Consider the following 19,471-nt stretch of genomic DNA (forward strand, 5'->3'; position numbering starts at 1 on the left):
TGTGTGAAATGTCAACACAAGGTGGATCATGATTCAAGGGTACGGAGTTGTGCATGGTTTCATTGAAGAATTGTATGACAGGCAACAAGCAGATTGGAAAATCTCATTGTTTGCAATTTCATGTGTCCAGTCCTGATCTTGCTAGCGGCAAAAGCTTGTATAATTTCTCTTTCTATATCACTACATCTTTCTGGGAACAAACAATTTTCTTGATCAGTGATGTGATGCCACAGGAAGACAAACGGAAATGAAATATAAAAACCGAAACTTGTCTCCCTCTTAATATAGCAGAAATCAAAAACTTGTTGAAGTATAAGCAATCAAAAGTTTTCAAGAACAACCAACTGCTGGTGCAAAAGAAACCACAAGGGATAATGGCACAAACTGCCATGCCATACAAAAGAAAGTGTCAATAACTTTAAAACTGCCCAACACAACAGAAGCAACAGCAAGACGTACAAAACAAAAAAGACCTAGAAAGATGAGCAACAAAGGGCAACTCTGAAATAAGTGCATTGATGAGAATATGAAATGTGCAAGAAAGGAATATAGCAGAGCAAGAATTGCAGAAGAAATAAGAACAATGCATAATGAGACCAAAACTTGACATTAAACAGCTGAAGAGCAAACAACAAGAAAAATGCATTGAAAAACAATCTTAGACAATTCAAAGAAGGCCCAAAACATATCATGCAAGCAAGTAGACCCAAGGAAGGAACTCTTATAGGAGAAAGTGTTTGGGATTGGTTTTTTACCCACCTCCATAAAACAAAAGCCAATTGGGCTACTCAAGTTAAATAAACTCCTTAGAGCACTTCCACCCATCCCCTTTTGCTATGACAAAAAGAGGCCTAGGCTCTAAAAACAACCCCCACAAAGAAAAAGTTACCATGGCAAGAAGTGGGCCCATGAAACTGGGCAAGCTAACGTTAGCGGCCAATTTAAATACCAAAAAATTCAAAAAAAAATTTCTATAAATACCTAGCCATGTTCTTCACTTCCCACACCAAAATCCATACAAATTTCTCTCCTCAATTCTCATGTTAATAGTGGTTGCCATGGGAATGGGTGGGAATGCATAAAAAATTGCTATGGCAGTCACTATTCACATGAATAGTATTGCCCTTACTTGCCCTTACTTACTTGGGTGACAAATTTGTTTCTTTCTTTCTTGCCAGTGAAGGCAAGTTAATTGGATAATTTATATTATCCAAATACCTTCTACCCCAAACTTGGAACCTTGGATTTTCAGTTGTGTTGTATTTGTCCACTTACATGATCACTAACGAAGCAAATTGGATCACCGAAAAATGTGTTTTCATTGGCTATTCACCTCATCATAAGGGATACCGGTGTTATCATCCTCCTACTGTGAGTGTGGTCAGTCAGTTTATGCTGTGAGTTTGCATGCACCAACTTGAGAAGTTGCATGCACCAACTTGAGAAGGGCATTCCTTACTTTATTATTTCATATAGTTGACAAATTATTGTATAATTAGGAGATACTATCCTAATTGATTACTGTATCTATTTCCTTGTAAAAACACTCATGTAAATTCCTATATATACCTCCTTATGGAGGAGAATAAAACTTAACCTAAAGTATTCAAACCATATTCATATTCAAGCAGTATGTGTCAAAATGACTAGCATTAATTAAACCAAACTATAAGAACACACATGAATCCGGTGAATTGTTGCAATTCTACAAACCTAAAGGTTGCAGTATTGGCAATAAGTTTCACATCTTTTTATAAGTTCGAATCTCTCCCCAAATTTTGTAACTTCACTTGGAAACTGCGTACGTGATTTTCTTAATGGAAGTTACATTTTTTTGTTGAAATGGTGATAGCAACTACAATCTTGCTTCCTACGCTTGAAGCTACAACATATAGAGTAGGAGGCGACTTTGGTTGGAGTATACCTCCAGACACTTTCTTTTCTTGGAACATGTATCTTTTATGGGCTCAACAATATAAATTTCTAGTCAAAGACTAACATTGCTAAAGTTGGAAAAGAAGATTTCGAGCATTGTAATGTGATCAATCCCTACCATGTGTGGTATGGACGACATATATGCATCAATTCGAACACCCCGGCATGTATTACTTTACAAGCACATCTACCATGAGCACTGTGATAAAGGACAAAAAGTAGCCATATGTGTCAAGGGACTTGTCTATTAGTTCACCTTAAACTCAATTTGAGTATGTGTTCTAAAATCTCATGTGTTAATCAGTGTTGGTTTTAGGCGTTTAAAACGGTCATATATGCCTTCCTCGAAAGTCATATAGACATGACTTTTTACCGTGCATAGGAGTATGATTGAAAGTTTATAAAAAATAGTTGATAATGTGGTCATCTTTTTTTGAGTACAAGTGATAGTCTAAACTAAAGAGGAGAGGAATTTCTCTCTCACACACAATGTGGTTATCTTAAATAATATCGATGAGCCAAGTACGCATACAATGACTCGGCCCTCTTATTTTGGCGATGAAATTTTGATGTCGTGTTAGAATGACTCCCTTATTTTTGAAACACAAATATTTTACTCCGTACGTGAATTTCATAACAATTTCCATATAAAACGAAGCTTTACTTATCCTTTTTAGAGGTAATTCATCCTCTCATTATCATGAAACAGCTGATTACACATTCTTATATTAAGAACTGGCTGATGAAATGAAATAGTTGGTTACATCAGAAAACTTGAAACAAAAAATTAATTTGACAAATATGATATCTAAATTGAATTATCAAATTAGTAGTTAGGGCAAAGCCTAGGAGAAACGAACTAGAAGCCAATCCCAGAGATCTGAGTAACAAAGTTGAGAGGGAGCTGGGACTCTTGGTCAGCACTTGGACTTGGACTGGTTGAAAAGGTTGAAGAGGGTGAGATGTCAAAAGCCATCTTTTGCCCTTTGGAGCAGTGCCCTGCCAAAGTGGAGGTGACATAAAACGTATCGGCTCCAAGAAATTTAATTGTTGTTGGTTTCTCGAATACATGCAGGGTATCTGCAGTGTCACAACTGGCCAAATCTTCCTTGGTTACGAAAGCCAAGTCTTGTTCTCCTGCTTCAAACTTAAACACTGCAAATCCAAACAGCCCTATATAATAAGTAAACGAGTATCTAGCGTATTTTTGTAGTTAGAAGCATTAAAACATGTTATACGTATATGGATTTTTCTACAATGTTAATTTTTCTTGTATGTGAACGCAATTTTAGCCAATTAGATTAACGGATTTACGATTCTCTACTAGGATATAGACTAATAGCCAGTCATTAGATTTTTTTCACATTCAATATGAATTAAACCTTCTAGCATGATCGTCAAAAAAAGTAGGATGTAGAAAAGAAAATGGAGTTTATTAACTATGTTAGCTTTCATTGGGTTGAAAATGGTACCCGTGACGTGACATTTCATAAATTATGGTGGAAAAAAAATTACATTTTCTTAATAATATATTATAGATAGCTGTTAAAAAGTAATGCACATTTGTACTTGAATAATAATATAGAAAGGTCTTGAATGATATAGAAAAGTCTAGAATTTGAATGAATGTGCAAACCTAACAAGTGGTATCAGAGCAACACATATCACATCTCCTAAATTCCAACAATAGCATATATGGGCATAGTCACGTTGGGTAGAGCGGATATGCTCCCCACTCTGAATCTGAGTTAGAATCTCCCACCATGTAATTTAAATTAAATTAAAGTAGTATCATTTGTATAAATTTTTTTAAAAAAACTAAAAACAAAAAACAATACAGTATAGATATATAGGATCTATGATATTCCAATAACATTGTTGAACTAAAATAAAAAGATAAAAAGCAAGTCTGACAAACTTAGAGTAGTAGTTGAGAACCTAGAATATCGCCAACCACCAAGGTATGCTTGGAAGCCCATGAAGCATAAGTGGCAGCGCCATCTGGAGGAATAGTCCAACCCAGGTCGTCTCCTACTACGTATTCTGCAGCTTCTGCTCTATCTAACACCAGTGATGTTGCTGCCATTGCTAGGGCAAGAAGAATCATCACACTCAATTTCATGGTTTTAACCATCTTTAATTTTAGCTCCTCTCCTAATATATAATTCTGCTCTAGAATGTAGTAGTTGGAAACTGATACAATTGGGCCCTGAAGTGAAGTGATGTCTCAATTTATAGAGCAACATATATTTATATGCATTGTGTGGGAAATCCGGCAATTGCAAGCTTTATTTGTACATATGTGCTATTGGAAGTAGATCGAATGTTGAAATTATCGAAACTAATTTATTTTAGTGTAGATACTTGAATTTTTATTTTTATTTTTTTTAATGAGGGAAATATTTTATTTGACATATATTGTTATGGCTTAAAAACAAACCCCACCCCCCTCTCCCTCCTTCCCCTTTTTAATTATGTTAGACACACCCTGCAGGCCTTGCAGGCATGCGGTGGCCTTGAATAACCTTGGTGCCTAAATGAAATGGCTTGACCATAAAATGAATGGTTATTTGAAGGTAACCAAGTCTGTACTTCCTGTTGGCGAGTCCTTACCTAGTTAGAATTTTGGTTCCTTATTTAGTTAGAATTTTGGTTACTTACCAATTATTATTTAGTTATATTGTAATAGAGATTTATTTCCTATTGTAATTTAGATATATTTCCTATTTTATTTAAGGTTAACACATCTTTGTACTTCTATAAATACCTCTATATTGGAGAAGAATAAGAATATGAGCATATATGAGCATATATGAATATTTGCCCTACTTTGTTTGACTTGGTATCAGAGCCAGGTTTTGTTGTGACATGTGCTTGTGTTCTCCTTGAAATTAAAGTACTCTCCTCCCCTCCTCTTCAAGGGGGGGAGGGGGAGTGAAAAGGATATGTTGGGGAGGGGGAGTGAAAATGATATGTTTATTGACGTATACCCATTACCTTGACGTATCCCCATGAAGATGTTACTTATTTCTTGACTCCGACGACCCATTCTCTTTAGGAGGAGAGTAGGATTGAAGAGAAGTTGTGTCTGCATGAATTAGCTAAAGTTGATACGGAAGAATTTGTCATCATTTTCTGCTACCGTTTCTATGATCATTGACGTTGCTTTTGCCTTGCCTTGCCTTGCTTTGTCCGTTTTTTATTGTTGTTGTTGTTGCCTCTACTACCACAATTGATGTTACCGTTGCCGCTATTGTTGCTATTGATGTTGCTTTTGTTTGCTTCGCTTTACGTTGCTATGGTCATTGCCGATGCCATGTTGGTGTGTTTTGATATATCTCTACAACATAAAAAAAGCCTAACCCTAAACACTACCTATTTTCGCTGCACTATACACCTAGCCTAAAATCCTAGCCCGCCACTGTTGTTTACCTTGCTATCGTCCCTGCTGCCTACCTTGCTATTGCTACCGCTACCGCCACCCCATCATTCATCACCATGCCCAATGTTGATGCCTTTATTTCTTCATTTGCTTCTGGTTCTACTTCACCTATTGTCGTGCTCACAGGGTTTCTATGTTCTGCCTTATCTACTGTCGTGCTCACAGGGTTTCTGTGTTCTGCCTTACCTATTGCCGTGCTCATAGGGTTTCTATGTTCTGCCTTATCCACTGTTGCTCACAGGGTTTGTGTTCTGACTTATCTACTATCATGCTCACAAGGTTTCTGTGTTTTGTTTTTATGTGTTCTTCTATGTGCCTTATTTGTTATGGTTTGTCGGTTGTTTCACTTGTGGTTTATGACAAGGTCTTCTCTACAATTGTTCGATTGGTCAATGTCGAGTATGGTGTTCCATGACTCGCTTGTCAAGTTGGGCGTGCGAAATATCTTTGCCCCAACTTGAGGGGGAGTGTTGGCAAGTCCTTACTTAGTTAGGATTTTGGTTCCCTATTTAGTTAGAATTTTGATTACTTATCAATTATTATTTAGTCCTATTGTAATAGAGATTTATTTCCTATTGTAATTTAGATAAATTTCCTATTTTATTTAGGGTTACCACATCTTTGTACTTGTATAAATACCTCAATATTGGAGAAGAATAAGAATATGAGCATATATGAGCATATTTGAATATTTGCCCTACTTTGTTTGACTCTTTCAAAATTTGAACTGTTATGCATCACTCTCCAAAAACATAAACAAAATACATTATTGAGTGGTGAAAGAATTGTCTTTTTAAGTCTTTAAGCAAGACTTGCTCAGTTAATTTGGTATGAAATTGATGATAAAATGGATTAACCAAATTCAAATTTAAGTACGTTGATAACCATTTCATTTATAGATCCTTGTTTTCATTTTTGTTAGAGATAGCGGAAAAATATATGAGAAGATGAGGGATAAAGGGTAGCGGAGTTGAAGTTCCACCGCAAATCAATTGGCAATGAAGGGAGTAGCCCAACTTCTTATAAACCCGATTTGAGTCCCTTAACTTTTCAATGTAGATAAACACTCTTAATAGGAGGGTGGTGCAAACTAAAAGCTAAAAACAATTTTAAGCTGTGTTTTTGTTAGGTTATGTTTAGCTAAGGTTTTTTAGCTTCCCTTGACAACCTTGTAATTGCATATGTAAATTCATCAAGCTCAAGGTTAATTAGACTAGGTTAGTCTAGTTGAAGATGATTAATGTGGAAGACACCAACAGTGGCACGATGCAATCAAGATCTTCAAAGGTAATGCATTGCATACATTCGAGCGCATTAGGTTATGGCTAGTCAACATATATGCTAGCTCATTATTTGGTCACGTATTATCGGCTGTAGGTTTTCTGTCCTGATGAGTTTTTTTGTCTTATTAAGAAGCCAATGAGTGGCTGCCAGCTGGGGGAATTTAGAGCAGACTTGTTTCCCCAGCAGCCGTCACTTCACTTGGCCGATTTTAGGGAAAATTTTGAGAGGTTTTTCTCTGCATTTTTCATATCTTGAGTGAGGTCTGAGACTTCTATGGAGTAAGAGAGAAGGTTTTGAGAGCTCGATTTTTGCTCTGCATTTGGTCTGCAACTTTCACAGAGAGAGGAATTTGAGAGTTTACAAAAAGGGAAAGTTTTCAATGCACATTGTCAATTAAAAATAAAAATCTGATGAAATGCTATATAATAAAGTGGGACCCGTGATTAATCGGTTTAATGCTCAGCAAAACGCCTGACTCGCATCCTAACAGGGAGAATAGCCTTATCTTCTTTCTCTCAGTTTGGCTTCCACTTCCCAGCTGCAGGCATGGCTTCCATATTCCCACAATTCCTCTCAACTCCAAATCCTCACCCACTAAACCATCTCCTCCCAACCCAAACCACCACAAACCCACCTCAGCTTTCCACCCACAGATCATGCAGAAAACACTTGTCCCTCACCACATGCACTCCTCCAAACTCTACTCAACCAGATTTTCCAAGTCCAGACTCTGAAACCACCACCAGTGCAGAGACATTTCCGATCGAAAAGCGCAGAAAATCGGAAATCACCCGGGACAGGAGGAGGTCAGAAACTGGCCTTGTAAAGCCTGAGCCACCCAACTTTGAGATTGGTTGGAAGAGAACCAAAGAGATAAAGCTAGAGAAGCCAATAGGGTATGTGATAGCTGACTTCTTGGAGAAGTTGGAGAGCTTAATGGGAAAAGAATTTGGTTCCGCTGACTTGTTGGTGAAAGTTGCAGAGATTGTGGCCGAGAGAGCAAGAGAGGAAGCAGAGGTGTTGAGAGATGAAGGCAAAGTGGAAGACAGAATGGTGACCGAGTTGTTCAGGGTGTTGAAGTTGATAGAAATGGACATGGTTATGATAAAGGCTGCAGTGAAGGAAGAGACTTTGAATGAGAGGCTTGAGCAGGCCAAGGCACGCTGCAGGCAAGCTATACTTGTTGCTTTGTCTTTTTGAAAAAGCTAATTTAGCAATGTGACAATGGAGGATAGGATATTTTGCTTTTCATGATGGTCTTTCGTTCTAATGGAGAGTGCGCCATGAAAAAAGAACAAGCTTCTAAATGTACATTTGGTTTTGGAAAATGGTTCTCTTCCAACTCATTTTAAGAGTGCGGAAAAGAGACGAGTTGGTGTGTCTAGTATTATTGAACGACGAAATATATTCAATCAATTTGCCTGTGAGCTTGACATCTAGTGATTATAGGTTCAGATCTTCCTGTAATTCCAAAGAAAACGAATCTGTTATAACCTTGGGTAGTTATAGTGCAAATTTACTTATTCATAAAGGTGAAATTCCATACAAAACATTCTCCTATCCACTTTAACAAAGTTAACCTGGGAGATGTATGCATCCGCCATTCTTTAAAGAAGGCACACACTTTGATAGTTAAACTCATCAGTTCCACAGGTCCAGCCTCCCATTCAAACCTCAGTATCGTATCTTAGAACCTGTCTTGCAAACCAAAAATAAAACCGCAATGTCTTTCATGTTTAAGGAACCACAATAGATGTAACCATCCGTATCGCAGACAATGCAACGACCAAAAAAAAAGAAAAAAAGAAACCCAGACAGTACAACTTGCTCCAAACGATGTGAATTGAGCATATAGAACCAGCATTCCGTACAAATTGGATATATGGGACTTATCCCAGTACAAGGCTCGTGGTTTCATTTCTCAAGGAGCAAAATAAAAAAAAGTTACTTATCAAATTCAATGCATTAATTTAAAGGATGCATTCATCTTGTTTATTTCTTGTACTTCTTACCCTATGAGTAAATGGTTTTACATGCTTTAATAATAGTTCGAACATGGGGATCATCTTTAGGAATTTTACTAAGCAAAATTTTCGAAGCCTTGCGGTCCCCTGCAGCCAAAAGGGCTTGATACATCCTGCAAGAATTCCGATATTGAAACCCAGAGGTCAACAAAATCATTTCCAATCCAAGGAAACAAGGTTTTCAAGCAAGAGAGACAAATAGGCCCATTATAACATGACATTTTATACAAAAACCCTTAGAGAGCCTATTTGGAGAAAAAAGGCCTCAATTAGCCACTTGTCATTTTGTAATTGGTTCTTAGTTGATACAATTTTTTCATTTGAAAGTACAACATGAGGTTTTTCTAAAGTATTGGACTTGAATGGTTTTTTTATAAAATGACATGTTAGAATAGGCTTATTTGTAAAAAGCGAACACCAAAAATTGAAACATTTCTACTAGCAGCAGGATTATTCACCTTATGAAACTTAAAGTGTTGTAAGGCAGGCCAGCAGTTTCATATTCTTTCCAAATCAGTAGGGAATTTCTCAGATCTTTGGCATTAGCACAAGCATTGAGAAGAAAATCAAGACATTTCCGTGAAGGGGTGAGGCCAAGCTCATTCTTGATAGCATGAAGCAAGTCCAAGCCCAACTGCAAATGTGTAGACTCTGATTCTGCAATTAGGGCAAACACCTACAATTTGTCACAGCAAAGCAACAAAATACAGTCAGTTGATACAACATACCGCAAGGGAGTCTTGTACGAGACATGTGAATATACAAATTACAGAAAGGAAAACAGGCAATATATTCATAGATCAGAAAGGAAAACAGATTCTGAAAGAGTTAAACCAAATTACCAGGAAGATACCATTTAACCAAATAACAATGAATTGCTGCTACCAAAATAAGATGTTCATTCACACATCTATTGTGAGAGAACAAGAACAAACCTGATTAAAAATTACTTCTAGAGCTAATTCGTCAGTACAGAATTTATCCCTGAGTTGCTTGAGTAAATTGAGCGCAGGTCTAAATCAAAAGGAGAGAGACATGAGCAACTAGGAGTTGTCAAAATAATCAGATGAAGGAAATTATTAAAGTTGGAGCATCCAAACCAAAAGCAATTGGTAATGGCCCAAGATTAAAAATTGAATGCAAGGCTTAGAATACCCAAGGTATTCTCAACATAACTGTTATATGAACAGACCTTAAGTGCTTGTACCGAACACAATGTAAGATTGTTCTCAGGCAACCCTCAAACCAATAGTCTGGATCATCTAATTCATCAAGAAGAGGGAGTAATCTGCTTAATTCTTCATCAGATTGGAGGTGCTCCTAAGAGGTAATTAAGAAAATGTTAGAAGTTCAGACAAGACAAAGAATCCAAGCATTAATTTAAGAACTCACAATAAGACTTATAACAGCTTTCGGCTCTAAACTGCATCCAGCTTGCTTCATCTCTTCATATATACTGAACGCATCACACAATTGCCCATGTGATGCAAGGGATTGGACAAGCATGCTTTTAATTTCATTCAAGCACTTTACTGGAATCCCTTTATCTAAGAGTACCTACCATTCAACGAGTATCAGTAAGATCACTAGAAACCATTCATATTCATAAGTATATAGAAACCTAGAACTTCTACTGTAGACTCATAGAGTCATAATTCTGGTACAACAGAAAATATAAGGGAATTGTTATTAGCATTCCGAAAAGTCATCACACACTCCTTCCTAATAAATAAAAAAGTAGAGGGAGTTGAAGCGCCAAAAACAGCTCCTAAATAGTAAACAGTTAATTATTAGTAAGAAGAATGCTAAAAACTAGAATACCAGGCAAATGTTGTCCATATGATCACAATATTGCAGGAAAATGAATAAGGCACTAATAGGAAACACAGATAGAGGACATTTACAGTATTAAAAAAATAGAAGATAGGGGGAAAACGGACTATGTAGAAATAAAAATTTAAAATAAAAATATTTACTTTCCTCCACATTTAAATAAAAATTCCATATTGAATGTTATTCAAAAGAATTCTAGGAGGCAGGCCATTTTGTTTTGCTCTACTCTCGCAAGAAAAAACAATAATGACAACAGTTTTTTAAAACGTTTAGGAACTGGCTGCAAACTCCCAATGTTTATGGTTATTCATATTTTCCCAAAAAAACAAAAAGACAGTCCCTTCTTATTTAAATAGTAATCACATCACTACGTGAGGAAAGTATCAATATGATAGTAGACAACTACCCCACATAAAAGATTAAAACAAACTGAAGTTATATTCAATGATAAACTAGAACACAAGTTCTGCAATCATATTCTGTCATTGTCCCATTTCTAAAGCTACATTAAAGATAACATAAACTCTTCTCCTTGGATCATAAGAGACTCGGTACAAAGAAGTTGCCACATGCATAGATACCTGTTTTGCCTTTTCAAACTGTCCACAAGTTGCGTATGCATTTACAAGTGCCATGAAAATTTGCTTGGTAACTTGAATTCCAGAATGCTTCAGTTCTTCATAATACTACAAGTAGATAACCAGATCAGCATCTTTTGAAATAACACTCATAAAATATTAGTAAATTGGACAATCAGGCCTCACTTGTTTGGCCAGAATTCAAATCAGGAATGGGTTTCCCATGCCATCACGATGTGATGTTTGGCTGGCAAGCAGAGGAAACAAAACTAAAGAATTGACCGTCGTTGACTGGAATCAATTCCTTTAAACAGGTGGAATGGAATTACAGGGACGATGATGATATTCCTATTCCACGGAATGCAAATTTAGAGGTGTCTATAAAAAAGAGACTTAAATTATCTCTCTATTTCTCGCTGTATGTCTGGGACAATCAGGAAAAGGAGTGATTCCTATTTATGTACAAGCATTCTGCTCAAACAAACAAGGCCTCACAAATACCCAGATTGAATATCATATGACAACAGAAAGTAAGACATGGAACCTTGGCCAGAACAAAAAACTTCAGGTTACCTTGTTAATATCCTCTTCAGATTCGCAGTTACTAATTAGATAGCTGAAAGTCTGGGAATCTGGTTGTACATCTGCTTCTTTCATTTGTTTGAGAACCCTCAACCCACCATAAATGTTCTTCTGCAGAGTACAAGAAAAAGAAAAAGTGTCGGCCACAAATTGATGGAAAACTAGAAACAGAACTCAACCACTAATGAAAGCTTAAACAATCACTAATTCATGTTAAAAATCATAGTCATTGTCCAACACCATAGACAACTAGGAAACATCATATACTGCAGACAAGGAACAATATATGGGCATGAGAAGCCCACTTAGTTTTACAAAGCTGGAAGAAAGCAAGAGTCCACACAAAGGGACATAAAAAGGATCTCATAGATCAAAGAAGGTTACCTCTCGGAAAAATCCCACCATTATAGCATTGTACATGCTAGCAGTAGGAGTTAAATTCATTTTCTCCAAATCACTCAGCATGTCATACGCACCTCCATACTGCAATAGAAAAGAAACATAATGAGATCAAATTGTGGTATGGCTGATAGTTGTGGTTCAACTTCCATGTTTGTCAAAATATAAATATTTGGCAGAAAACAACAGAAAACGAAAAAAAAAATGCAAGTGTGCAAAATCGGAAACTCATCGAGGAACCAAATAAAAACTTACATCTTTCATTTTCACGCACAAACTTATCATACTCCTGAAAGTTTCACCATTTGCCTTTAATTTGTACTGGCAAATCATTGAATACATTTGGCGAACCTGAAGGTACAGTAGTCAAACCCATATCAGAACACTCATACACAATCAATGAAAAAGAAGTTTAAACCTTGAGGATTAGTAATGCAGAACAAAAAAGATAATATTCGAATTTCACTCAGGACTCAACCTGGAGATAAAAAAAGATGGCAAACCACCAAAGACAGGAAAAAACAAGCAGTGGGAAAACAAAAGCAACATAAATGGAAATTCTTCAGTTTCGATGGGTTATTCAACCATTGACATTATGTTTTCAATCTTCTTTGTTATTCTTTTTTTTTTTTTTTCTTTTGTTTAGGGGGATGGGATATATGTATATATGATATTCCATTTTCTTTCTGTTAAAATCAAAATTCTCACTCGGAGATTAGCCATATTGTGATTTAGCAATAGTCCATGTTATGACTTTAACAAATCCCCTAGTCAACCACTTTGATTCTGGTTATCCTCCGTAAAAATGTCAAAAATGTTTCAAAGGCTTGACTGGACACAAAATTGTTCAGCCTTCTACACTAGTCCCTATGTCTTGGGTCCTATTTCAAAATTACTACTGTGGTTTCAATTTTTTTAATCATACCCTTGTCGTCAAGTCTGTTACCAATCTCAGTGCAGATTGAGATTTCCATCTAAGTTCCGTCCAATTGGACCCATATGAGCATCCGTGCATGGGTAAATGGTCCTTTCTAGCCATTTTGACAAGTTAATTTTCTGACCTAGTATCCCAACCCAATAACAAAGCGACACCTCTATTTTTAGCCCACATTCTGTCCACACTCTACAACTACAGTAACCCTAAATATTCTTCTGTTTTTCTCTAAGGCTCTTCTAACTATTACACTTTCTAACATCTGCTGCCCACCATAATATTTACAGCACCCACCTTGAGTTTTTCTACTTAAAACTGTTACGATTTGTAGCAAGTCTCGTCACATTAAAACATAAGAGAAATAGCCAAAGTTATACAATATAAGTGGAGAATAAATATATATACAGAAATTCTCCTGTGCGGACATCCGGACGTTATTATCGTGCGGACACCATGTATTTTCTGCTACCCCTCCCTGCTTTCCTCCCTGTTAAAAATGGCATTCACACAATAATAACATACAGACATCCGGATGAGAGAATAACTGATATATATATATATATATATATATATATATATATAGAATAGCGCAACACACAGATTAATATCACAGCTCCCGTCACTAGAATGTAAACTGGAATGTAGTTCCTCTATCGAAAAGGTATGAAGAGAAACAATTAAAGTCATACAATACAAGTGGAGAAAAAAAAAATATATATATATATATATATATATATGTATAGAATAGTGCAGCACACCAGATTAAAATCACAGCTCTCGTCACTAGCACGTAAAATGGAGTGTAGTGCCCCTATCGAAACGGTCAAACCCAGTTCACACATCTCCTCAACCATTTCAAGAGCCGCATGCACCTGTATAGAAATAGATGAACAAATAACCAATCTTGAAGCAATCTTCAAACCATTAAGGGGTTTTAAGAAACATACAAGACAACTTCATGAAGCAAACTAGCATAAAGAAAATATGGAAAGACCAATGTTGGAGCTCAATCTATTGTTCAGCAGATCAAGCATACCTTAAGTGATTCACAACAGTACATGATAAGCTTCTCATAGCCAGCAGATGAAGGGGTCACCTCCAGTTTCGTGTGCCAGTTTTTAAAGTTTGAAATGACATCCTCAACCTTCAACACCCAATAATTAGTGTAAATACAACACTGTCATAAGAAGCATCGAGCACTAAATAGAAAGTTATTTATGAATAAACAGATAGTGCAAAACAAGGATCTAATCACTCTGTACTTTTTCTATCGCAGTTGAAGTTTCTAAAGCAGTTATTAAAAGACAAGATAGAAGCTGCCAGAAGCTGATTTTTATTTAATTATAACTGAGAATCAGTACTCCAAAAAAGAGTTCACACTAAAGCAATGGCCCTTGATCGGTTAGAAAAATGATATGCTTTTCCAAAACCAGAGGCTAGATCTACAAGAGCTACAACTTCAAGGACAACATTTTAATCAACAAACAAGTGTCAGTGATAATTTGTTCGGACATGGATATTTATCTTACATTATATTTGGTATTTTTCTATCTGTCGCTGTTCAGTATGGGTCGTAACTAAGAGCAAAAGGTCTTTTAATTAAGAAGTCTAGCTTGCGTAATGAAATATTATGTGGGCTTTTTCTTCAGCAGTCCATTGCCCCAGTCCTACTACAAAAACAGTAACTTTTTGTTTGTGAGAAATTACAAAAATGGTAACTTCAGAAGTCCATACATTCCTATCTAATCCTATTGACTGTTAGAATTTGTTATATACAACTATGACACTTAATAATTGAAGGCATGGTTGCCTACTGTGTTTCTTTTTCTCCACTTCTCTTTACTGTAAACTGTACAGGGGCTACTGTTCATTGCACAGAGCAACCTCAAGTTCTCTCGATATCTTACCTTACCTCTTTGCAGATCCAATCATTTTCGGGGTGTAGACAATCAAAACCTAAACCCAAGCTTGTCCTACAACTCTAGCCCCCAAAAAGATCTTCAAAACAGCTCAAATCCTAACACAAGCTACCACCCAGAATTTCCAGCAACCTGTTTTCTTATTCTCTTCTCCTCTTCGCAGAACTTCATCTTGTATCTTATTTTTCTATTTACCCTTTTTTTATCTTTGTCTTTTAAACCATAACTCGATCTGCAGAACAATCCAAAGCCTTCAAATCACCAGCTTTTAAACACTATAGCCCACCACCATAAGCAATTGTAACTTGTAAACAGGTTTCTAAATTTTTCAAAAGCCCTACGTCCAAACGGTGAATTTTGGCCATTGCTTTTGAAAATTTCTTAGAATCCCAGGCTCACTTTGTTTGGCCTGGAATTTTTGAAAGAAAAATAAAACAGCTGCAGGTATAATTTACCATCTGATTTCCTAAAGAACCACCAGGGTTTCTTTGAAGAAAAAGAATGTCAGATGCCCTACAATAAAAGAATGAAATCTGATTCCCCTCATGAGAAAGAAAAACCATAAAAAAAAAACCCAGCCAAAACCGAAATCGTTTTCCTTTCTGGAGCAGTTCCAACCCAAAAGACCACTTCCATCATCAGCAGCTCTAAGCCTCCTTCCCCTCTATTTTCACAAGTATCATCAGCAGATTGTTCCTTTGTGGGATTGACTGTGTGCACAATTGAATATTATATGTCTTGGGATGATTGTAATTTTAATTCTCGGGTCCAAAAAGGCTTAGACCTGAACAACTTGCAACTAATAAAACTTCTAGCATCGACATCATGATCACTAGAGCCCAAAAACTAATGGCAATATAAAAAATTTAAGAAAAAATTAACTACCATATATTTTCTTTTAAAAATGTGCACAACTGTTACATAGAAGCAAAAGTGCTTCTTACAATTGTCGACTTGAGGAAATTACCAGCAGTATTCATGAGAAGTTCCTCACCGCTAAATTTGGAATGCCGACAACATAACTACTGATGAAGTTTGTAATGTTCTCTGCTGCACGGTCTGCAATTTAGCAACAAAAATAAAATCAAGTCTCTAAGTATTTCAGTGCATGAATACTATGGAACCAATGGTACACTATCCCTTTTTTTTTTTTCCCAAAGTAAAATCAGTCACTACTTGTATTTCAATTATGATAGGATTTTAAATTCCAATGCAAATACCAGTGTCCACCAGTCAGGAAATTATAATTATCATGAACATACCACAGGCTTTAAATGACAGAAGGAGCTTCTCCGCATAGGACTCCAGTAGTAGCCTTCCCAAGCATCTAAAGATACTAGCCACACAATCCAATGATGAGAATTGGGTTATGTCCATAATTTCCAACAGCTGCAAAATCTCCTCCTTCCGGTCACTTTCACAAAGTGCTAACAGATAATTCTCTGCAACATCAGTTGAATCCAGTAAGGTTTTCACTGATGCCAAGTCCAAGGACAGTGTCTTGGTCACAAAAATGTCCTGGTGTGCAAAAATATCCCAGCATCCAATTTCATAATGTCCTAATTAATATGTGCACTAAATATCCATGCTAGACACATTTTAATATTTTTATTATTTACCACTAATCAGTTGCAAAACCGATAACATCATTCACCCCAATTAACGCTTTTAAAGTCCTTCCTCGGAATTTTAAAGAATGTTACATCTGAAATTTTAATTTCATGTTATATTCTCTTTAATCAGTAAGCGACCCTCTTATTCAAGAATCTGGTCAAAAATTACAAAAGATATTTATTCCAAGTCCTCCAGAGGTGAATTCCTCGCCTATAATTAACCATGCACCATTAAGTCTCAAACACATAGGCAGCCATATTATTTCACAAGGTTGTTTGAAAACACAGACCAATTTTCACAGATGTGACAACAAAGAGAACTGCAACAATACATGACCCACTAATAACTATAATGTCTCAGAAAAAGTTAAGATATTCAGACAATTAGAATATAATTGAACTGAGCTCAAAATAATCGCTAGCCTGGAAGTGGAGAAACTTACCTTGTAAAATGGACATCGTTCCTCCATCATCACTTATGATGTAATTACAGAGCTCTTGAATTTTTTCTTCATCATCGACTCTGATCCATAACAGCATCTCATAGTATCCTAGTCTTGCAACTGAACTAGGGTTTTCAGCTTTGATAACTCCACAAAAAAATTGAAATTCTTCTGTCATACCCATGTCAACTAGATATGCAAGAAATTGACCATATGTTTCTTCTTCCAGCGGAAAACCTTGTTCCTTCATGGATATAAAAATTTGAAAAGCCATGTGAATCTGTTCTAATCCAACATCTTCATCGGCAGTACTCCTAGCCCTCTCTATGCATATTTTTATCAATGCATTATATTCTTTCACACCACTTTCTCGTCCCAATTTATCAAACACCTGAATAGTGGTATGTGTCCCTAGCCTGTCGGCACACATGTTAACTAACCGACCAAAACGGTTTACCTGAGAGCTTTTGAAAATCCACTTTTGCTTCCTTTCACGAGTTATTTCTTTGCGACGCATTGATAGCACACTATGAGACATGTCAGGAAACCATGGTAATTCCAATGCCTTTTCCATAGATTTCTCATCTTCAGTTCCCTGGAGATCAGGAGAATTACTAGAACTACCACCTGAAAAGAGTAAAGAATACACAGCTACAACGATCCATCAACAAGAAAACCAAACTACTTAGGAAGAAAAATAAAAAGGTCATGACACATAAGCTAATGTGCACTCCTCAGTATATGCACAAAAATGGTCACACCATTATAGAGTAGAGATTAGTTATTACACGAAGGTGACAGAACCTGAAGGAAATTATTAAATGCTAACCAATCAAAAGAATATTATCTGATAAATTGGAATTTCCCTCTTACTATCAAAGTTCAAGTTATCAGGAAACTTTCTACACAGTATTAAAATTCAACTACAGTATTGTATCAATACATAAATCAAAGTACCGACTTCAGAAAGTTTCTCACTTCCTTAAAGGGCAAAAAACAACGCTACAAAAATCTTAAGCTCAGCAAGCTAGTGTAATATTGGGAATATGCTGATCAATTATACAGAAGTCTGGACATACAAAAGAAATTATTCTGGAATCTGGAGTCCCTTTATCTAAGAGTACCTACCATTCAACGAGTTTATTAAAAAATTATAGAGAAGTCTTTTGAAAGTCTATCAAGTTCTATACGAATTCTAAAGTTCCATCAAGTTCTATGAAAGCTGGAACTTAAACAAAATCTTTTTAAACGCTCTAAAATCCTAATTGAATACACCCCCCTTAGCAACCAAGAACAAAATGAAATGATTCACTATTTTGATTCTCACAATAAAAGTAAAAAACACATACCAGACAATATCGAAAATATCTCCCCAGGCACCTCGTTCGTCAAATCTTCTGCAATCAAACATGAAATCTAAAATAAAAACATCAACAAATGATGCATTACTTAAATTCTGCTGAATCCACTCTCTTTGAAAACAAAGGAAAAGTAATCTAATTTATCCTCTGAAAACAAATAGACAAAGAAAGGATGACCCTTTACTCCAAACTGAGACTAACGAACTTGACCTTAACTCTTACTTTGTTTGGGTGAGTTCTTCATACAATAAAGTGCATAAGACCCCGAACTTTATTTCCCATTTCTTTACTTTTCCCACTCTTTCTAACGAACCAAACAAAGAGATAATGCCATACCTGAAGCCCAGGCCGGGTCCAAGTTCAAGCTGGTGACCACAGAAGGATCGGTGGGTTCGGAGAGTGGCTTGTTAGACTTGATGGATTTCTTGGACTTTGGTTTGGAGGGAGGGGAGGAGTCGAGGGAGGAGGCGAAATACTTGAGAGTTGCGTCGTCGGCGGGTGAGGCTAGAGATATGGAGGAGGCTTTGGATTTGATGGCTGAGCGAACCAGAGAGCTCAGGCTCTTGGCTTTGGAGGAGGCTGGCATCTGATTTCTGATTGTGGCTTTGGGCGTTGAGTGTGTTCTTTTACCTCTCAGCCTTTGTAAGAGCATCTCCCAAGAGAGTCTCCAAATTTAGCTAAAATAACTATAAAGTTATTATCTATATATATAAAGCAAAAGGCAAAGAATTATGAAATATTCAAAATACCAGAAAATGCTCTTGGTTAATTCAAACATTAAGAATTGAAATTATTAATTAAATTTGGATAATATGGTAAATTCATATTTTTTCTCATATTAAAAAAATTAAAATTAAAAACAAAATCAAATGATAAGTCCTACTTTTATGAAACATAACTACCCATGTTATCTTTTCTTAATTCTAAAAATAAAATAAAAAATAAAAAGAAAACCAATTGGCACATGCGTGGCTAGTAGCAAACTATTTAAAAGTAGTTTCCTCAACGATATTCTCTACTTTGGGTAATCTCTAATATTTTGTTATTTCTCTCTCATCCTCTTTATATTAAAAGTTTATTAAAAAAATTTAAAAGTAAGAGGTGAAAGAAGGTTGTGTGCCTGG

General features: G+C 36.2%; 2 protein-coding genes across 5 annotated transcripts; one reads left to right on the plus strand and one right to left on the minus strand.

Annotated features, from left to right (window-relative positions):
- Window positions 1–7,125: 7,125 nt before the first annotated feature.
- On the plus strand, window positions 7,126–8,094 carry CRR41 (potassium/sodium hyperpolarization-activated cyclic nucleotide-gated channel protein). The gene has a single exon (XM_021948185.2). It carries the CDS (start codon window positions 7,208–7,210, stop codon window positions 7,859–7,861), a length of 654 nt encoding a protein of 217 aa, XP_021803877.2. The 5' UTR covers window positions 7,126–7,207; the 3' UTR covers window positions 7,862–8,094.
- A 357-nt stretch (window positions 8,095–8,451) lies between these two features.
- Window positions 8,452–19,008, minus strand: LOC110774104 (pentatricopeptide repeat-containing protein At4g04790, mitochondrial-like). 4 transcript variants are annotated; one of them, XM_088251981.1, is made up of 16 exons: window positions 18,684–19,008; window positions 18,336–18,380; window positions 16,987–17,613; window positions 16,193–16,372; window positions 15,925–15,989; window positions 14,048–14,155; window positions 13,770–13,883; window positions 12,333–12,428; window positions 12,063–12,161; window positions 11,670–11,789; window positions 11,100–11,204; window positions 10,078–10,242; window positions 9,878–10,005; window positions 9,621–9,699; window positions 9,144–9,361; window positions 8,452–8,798 (listed from the first exon to the last, which is right to left on the minus strand). In XM_088251981.1, the coding sequence occupies exons 1-16, from the start codon at window positions 18,997–18,999 to the stop codon at window positions 8,675–8,677; spliced, it is 2,589 nt and encodes an 862-aa protein (XP_088108107.1). In that variant the 5' UTR covers window positions 19,000–19,008; the 3' UTR covers window positions 8,452–8,674. The 4 variants fall into 4 exon arrangements, with proteins under 4 accessions (XP_088108107.1, XP_088108105.1, XP_088108106.1 ...); XM_088251979.1 differs by having other exon boundaries at window positions 16,987–17,637; XM_088251980.1 differs by having other exon boundaries at window positions 18,336–18,383.
- Window positions 19,009–19,471: the final 463 nt, after the last annotated feature.

The sequence above is a fragment of the Prunus avium genome, chromosome 4 (assembly GCF_965620075.1).
Source record: "Prunus avium chromosome 4, drPruAviu1.hap1.1, whole genome shotgun sequence".
NCBI classification, from domain to species: domain Eukaryota; kingdom Viridiplantae; phylum Streptophyta; class Magnoliopsida; order Rosales; family Rosaceae; genus Prunus; species Prunus avium.

What these genes read in the sequence shown, in the direction of transcription:
- LOC110774104 (XM_088251978.1), bottom strand. Translation starts at nt 18,999, where the DNA reads ATGCTCTTACAAAGGCTGAGAGGTAAAAGAACACACTCAACGCCCAAA. An exon ending in GGACCCGGCCTGGGCTTCAG is followed by an intron (nt 18,384 to 18,683) that starts GTATGGCATTAT and finishes GTTTGATTGCAG; the next exon opens with AAGATTTGACGAACGAGGTG. An exon ending in TGTGCGTGAAAATGAAAGAT is followed by an intron (nt 12,162 to 12,332) that starts GTAAGTTTTTAT and finishes TTTCTATTGCAG; the next exon opens with TATGGAGGTGCGTATGACAT.
- CRR41 (XM_021948185.2), top strand. Translation starts at nt 7,208, where the DNA reads ATGGCTTCCATATTCCCACAATTCCTCTCAACTCCAAATCCTCACCCA.